A 5,775-nucleotide genomic window follows, 5' to 3' on the forward strand; every position below is an offset into this window, starting at 1 on the left:
TGCTACTCAGCGGTTATGCAGTACCGAAGTTTGTTCTGTTCCTGCTTATATCATTTCACATATCTGCTATAAGTCTTCGAGCACTTTGTCTTGCTCCACCTTGCCTCTTATCGGATATCTCTGCATATTGTATTGCAGACTGGCAGTACCTATGTTAAAAACAAACTATTGCATGGTAGTGCCTACCTTCTGTCATTACTTAAGACATCCATGAAGCATCACATATAAGATTATGTGAAAAGTGAGCACACCATTGTTTTCTCTGGAAAAGAAAAGGAACATATGCGAAACATTGTTGAGTACAATTTGCCATTTCTATGTAAAATCCTTTGATAAGATTTACCCTAACAAAAAGTTATGATGTCATTTGCATATCATCTATGTAACTCCACTCTATATGTATGTCTCTACACGGGGCATAGGACACAGAAGCAGCATATACCAGCCGGAAAGCTGACAGGCCGGCCTTTGCCTGTCACTCAGACAGTAGGGGCCAACCAATCGGAGAGCACAAAACCTTCTTTCTCTATAGCCGATCAAGGCGAGCGCGAAACGAACCAAGAAAATTCGAGGCCCTACGGCCGCAGCGGCCGGAGGTGGACAGGCACGCCATACTTGGGACGGAGCGTGAGCACATTAACCGGCGCGTGGCGGTAGTCGTCGGAAATGGTGAACCTGAAGTTTGCCAGCAGCATAGCGAGGACGACCTTGGCCTCGTAAAGCGCATACGCCTGCCCGACGCAGTTGCGCGGCCCTGCGGCGAATGGCAGGAACGAGGACCGCCGCCCGCTGCCGGCAGCGAACCGCTCCGGCCGGAACTCGTGCGCGTCGGCGCCCCAGATGGACTCATCGTGGTGAATTGCCAGCACCGGTATCCACACGGAGAGGCCGCGCGGCAGGTGGAGGCGGCCGTCGCCGAGCGTGATGTCCTCGAACGCCATCCGCGGCAGCAGCGTCGCCGGCGGGTACAGCCGCAGCGTCTCCTGGATGATCATCTGCAGCTGCAAACGTTTGAACAAAATTCGGTCACACCAATTGGTCAATGCCGCAATACTTCAGTATCTGCAACTATGCATGTGTACTGTACGACAGAGACATACCACGGTGAGCTTGGAGAGGTGGTCAGCGGACGGCGGGCCGTCGCCGCAGACCTGTGCGACCTCGGCGCGGGCCTTGTCCTGCCACTCCGGGTGCGTGGCGAGCAGCATGAGCGTCCACGTGAGAAGCAGCGCCGACGTATCGTGGCCGGCGAAGAAGAAAGTCTTGCACTCGTCGACCACCAGCTGGGTGTCGTAGCTGAACTTGCCGCCGTCGCGTGCACCCTTGCCGTCCTTCTTCTTCTCCTCCATCTCGGCGAGCAGTATGGCAAGGAGCCCCCGGCCGTACATGGACGTCGTCCGGCCCTCGTCGGCGATCTCGCGGCTCCGGCCGATGGACTCCAGTACCACGCCCTCCAGCTCGCCGTTCAGCCGGCTGATCTCCCTCCTGTATTTGCTCGGAAAATACCTGCAAGCGACGATCGATAGAACACCCTGGTCAGTATGATGATCAGGCCCATGTACTGCAAACAGTTTGTTTACTCGTCTGTGCGCGTACGGATGCGCCAGTGGATGATGGAATCAATATTACAAAGCGCCGGACAAATTGAAGTCAGTGTCGGTGTCCAAAAACTAAACCGGACATGTATGGGCTGCGCACCACATAATTAACTAAGACCAATTAGCACCAAGAGCAGCTTAGATTAGCTTAATCCGCCTAGTTATCTTGCGGGGAACAAGGCGTGCGGGCGGGCATATATGTATGCATTATGCAAGATGCGGCCGCAAGTGAACGACGGTAGAGACAAAGGCCAGGTAACTAGGCGAGTGAGTGCGTCTGTTCGATCGGGGCAAGAGAAGGCCGGCCGGCGGCAGTGGAATTGAGCTGGCCGGCCTGTAGTGGAAGGGAGGGTGATCGTGTCATGACTCACTGGCTGCCGGGGATCCAGAGGTAGCGGCTGGATCGCGCGGTAAGGCGCTGCAGGTCCTCGAGGAGGTGGAAGATGCGCTTCCCTGTCTCATAGCTGGTGTCGAACTCCGTGCGGGAGATGATGTCGCCGGTGAGCCGGGTCATGTGCGCGCCGATCTCCACCTCGCCGCGGCCCCGCGCCGCCGCGTCCCGCAGCGACAGGATGGTCTGCTTCGTGCACTCCACCATGTGCCCCACCCGGCCCTGCGTAAAAAAACACGTGAGATATATCTCAGATACGGCAAGGTCAGGATTCAGGAACCGGCCGGGGGTAGTGGCAATGCCACCACCATGTGTTCGATCGACGCTCTGGGTGGCGTACCTTGAGCTTGTCGGGCATGAAGGCCGGCGCGACGACATGGCGCTGGTGCGACCATCTGGCGCCGTTCGCCATGAGCAGCCCGCGGCCGATGAAGTGCCTCGTGCCCTGCCGCTGCAGCCACGACTTTCCGGTGGCGTGCGCGTACTTGGACGACAGGAACTCCTTGATCATGTCCGTGTCCGTCAGGCACAGCCGCGGCTCGCTGCCGTACCAGTACACGAAAAGCTTCCCGTAAATCCCGGACCAGTGTACGTAATGGGGCATCAGGCGGCCGACGATGTCGTGGCTCAGGGACGGCATGTCGCCGGCGGTCGCCTTGGCCACAAGAGCCGACACCTCGCGGAGGTTGCCGACGAGCAGACGCGGCGAGGGTCCGTGGACACCCTGCGCCGCCATGGCCCTACGGATCCTCATTGGCGTCAGGAAGTAGCAGGATAGGGTCACCCATGCCGCCCTCAGGAGCAACGCCACGGCAACCGAGGCGATCGCCGTGACCATGGCCGCCGCGAAAGCCATTAGAGAACACGCAAAAGCCTGGAGGAATTGGGGGAAGAGATAGCGATGACTCCAGGCGTTACTAGTTTTGATGATTCTTGCAAGCTGCCGCCTGCAATGCAAGCTTTACCTATGCCCCCCTCTTGGCTATATATACACGATCTCCATGGGAGGGCCGCGCGGATTTGGCATGTCACTAATCGTGTGATATACTGCCTTGGATAGCCCCAAGTTGGGTGCCCGTTTTCTACCTTTTATTGCCTCAAACATGTGTCCATCTTTTGGTAAATAAAAGTTGTATCTGTATGGTATGAGAAAGGGAATTTTCTTAGCTAAGAGATCATCTCTTACAAAATAAGAAAATAAGCTATTTGATGCGTTGCACGATATGTCTTCTTTTAGCAAATTAATGTTTCACTAAATATTAATTATCTATCATTAATTGCTAGAGATACAATAAGAGATAATGCATTAATTGTATGATGTATCTCTATCTCTATCTCTACGGCTTTATCTTGATGATGTGGGAGGCTACCTTCTCTACCATTATACATACCTTTAGGAAAGCAAAATACATTACCATGTGAGACCAAAGTGATTATTCTTCTTTGTTGGTGCGGTCACTCCATTAGCGGTGGATGAGTGCCTTAATTGGACAGCCTAATCTACTTACTGCTAGCTGGATCACTACCATCGTTGAGATGTTCCGAATTTGTTTATATTTATCAGCAATTGATATGGTCAATGTATCTTCCCACTACTACTAGGAAAAGGTAGTAGCGTATCAGTTATATAAGGAAGCCTTTTATTAACGATAAAGATGAGATATCAAGGATTCAATTCTTAATCACTAGCCGCTTCCTAATAATATCTCCCAGCCCATGGTCTTCATTCTATCGAGATTGGTAGAGATCAGGTACAAAGATCCTACAAAATTCATATACAAAACTTGCATATACAACACACTGACGGGTGAGCTTTTTTTTTCGAGAATACACCCTGAAAGGTGTATTTTGATCACATAGAAGAAAAGAGCCGGGTCAAACCACAGAATTCATGCTGTCAACGAGGGGCTCCTTATGTGAAAGCCTAATCTCCATTCCTCCACGAAAAAGGAAACGGCTCCGGGAAACCGAAGGTCTCCGAGCGGAAAAGCCTAGCTAGACCCAACTCTGAAACTCGTCCTTGATCCTACTTCTAATGGCTTGAGCCTCCGATCTAGTGCCATTGAACACCACATCATTCCGATGCCTCCAGATGCACTAGAAGATCAAGATAACTACCGTCCAGAGGTCCCTCCGCACCTTCGATGGGCAGGGCAGGGAGGACCACCACTGTAGAAGCTCGGAGTCTGTCGATCCATCCACTCCATCTTACCCCACATCTCGCCAAGGCCCAAGCCCAAACCTCGTGAGCCACCTCACAGCCGAGAATGAGGTGCTGGATGGTCTCCGATTCTTGGTCGCATAAAGGGCAGGTCGTCGGGTGGGGCAGACCGCGGCGATGCGGCCTTCCTCCGTCCAGCATCTGTTTCGAGCAGCAAGCCATGTGAAGAATTTGCAGCTGTAGGGAGCTTTCGACTGCCAGATATCAGGGGCTACAGGCGCCATAGGATGACTTGGCGGAAAAGGTGTCGCCAGCTGTGCACCGCCATGCAAAAGAATCCTCACACTCCGGCGAGAGCTGGACGTTGGCCAGGATGCCCCAAAGAAGAAAGAACTCCGGCACAGCGGCGGATCGCAAGTTTGGCCCGCAATCGCGCAGCCACTCCCCCTCGAGACCCTCCTTGACAGTGTGGGAGTTGGTGCGCCGTTTGTTAACCAAAGCCACCAAGTTTGGCGCAAGGTCCGACACCCGGGCGCCATGCAGCCAACGATCCTTCCGGAAAAGGGCTCTCTCCCCGTTGCCCACTGTGACCGCAGTGGCGGAATAAAACAGGGTGGGCTAAATGGACGCCAAGGAACTAGACGACCACTATAAAGTTTTCTTACTCGATTTTTGCAAACTGCTCCCTTCATAAGCATGGCTTCTGTATAACATAAGAGACACCAATATAGTACATGGAGAAATTCCAAATCTGAAGCACTCGAAGACAGCATCATAAGGATGGCACCAAATGGTGTTCTAATAATCTAGTTAGGAATTCTTGTCTGAACCAGGCCTAGTTTAGAGTATCAGCGTATCATCATCACATAGAGTATGCAGAGACTGGTCAATCCCTTAAACAAATGGCAAATCGCATTCAGGATCGAGTGCTTTATATATTCTATATTCTCTATCCCTGCACTTTAACCATATATGATTCTGAGAGATAAAGGTCTCTGATGATGATAAGAAACATAAAACCGTAGATGGTTCTGAAACAAAGGGTTTTTCTGACAGGTGACATAAACTAGCTACGCAGTGCAGCAAACGAAACGCGAAAGGCCGATGTGGGACAGAAAGGAGTCCATTTTTGTTTTCAACAGCAAGCCAATTTAGCCTAGTTCTCTGCACCTGCTGCAACTTGGAGAAAGAAAAGATGTGTGCCGCTGAGCTTTGGGCATAAGTACAAAAAACCCTAGCCTCACACAGACCATTGTTTAGAGCTGAGCTATCGTATATTTATATGTCAAGAAAAGAGAAAGTTCAGTGTTTGGTTGGAGCAGAAACAGCGGGGATGAGCTGTGCAGCTGATCGAAGCAAGTCGGTGCACCGGCATACACTCCTAAGTACTCCTGCTAGTCACGGTTTAAGCAAGTCGGTGCACCGGCATTCACTCCTAAGTAGTCCTGCAAGTCGGTGATGAGTTGATTTAGTTCATAGACTCCCTCTCACACACACGCACAGATTTCAAGTCTCAGCAGTTTCCGCTGTTGACGGTTTCTTGTCGGTTTGTAAAAGTAGGAAACACTCCAACAAGACCGGTTGTAAGCCCTCTTTAGTCAAGAATTAGTCAGAGCATCTACCAT

General features: G+C 51.8%; 1 protein-coding gene across 1 annotated transcript; it reads right to left on the reverse strand.

The window, feature by feature from the left end:
• Nucleotides 1-237: 237 nt before the first annotated feature.
• LOC127301314 (cytokinin hydroxylase) lies at nucleotides 238-2,942 on the reverse strand. Its single transcript, XM_051331525.2, has 4 exons — nucleotides 2,330-2,942; nucleotides 1,970-2,211; nucleotides 1,101-1,506; nucleotides 238-1,001 (listed from the first exon to the last, which is right to left on the reverse strand). The coding sequence occupies exons 1-4, from the start codon at nucleotides 2,843-2,845 to the stop codon at nucleotides 576-578; spliced, it is 1,590 nt and encodes a 529-aa protein (XP_051187485.1). The 5' UTR covers nucleotides 2,846-2,942; the 3' UTR covers nucleotides 238-575.
• Between the last annotated feature and the right edge of the window lie 2,833 nt (nucleotides 2,943-5,775).

This window comes from Lolium perenne, chromosome 5 (assembly GCF_019359855.2).
Source record: "Lolium perenne isolate Kyuss_39 chromosome 5, Kyuss_2.0, whole genome shotgun sequence".
NCBI lineage: Eukaryota > Viridiplantae > Streptophyta > Magnoliopsida > Poales > Poaceae > Lolium > Lolium perenne.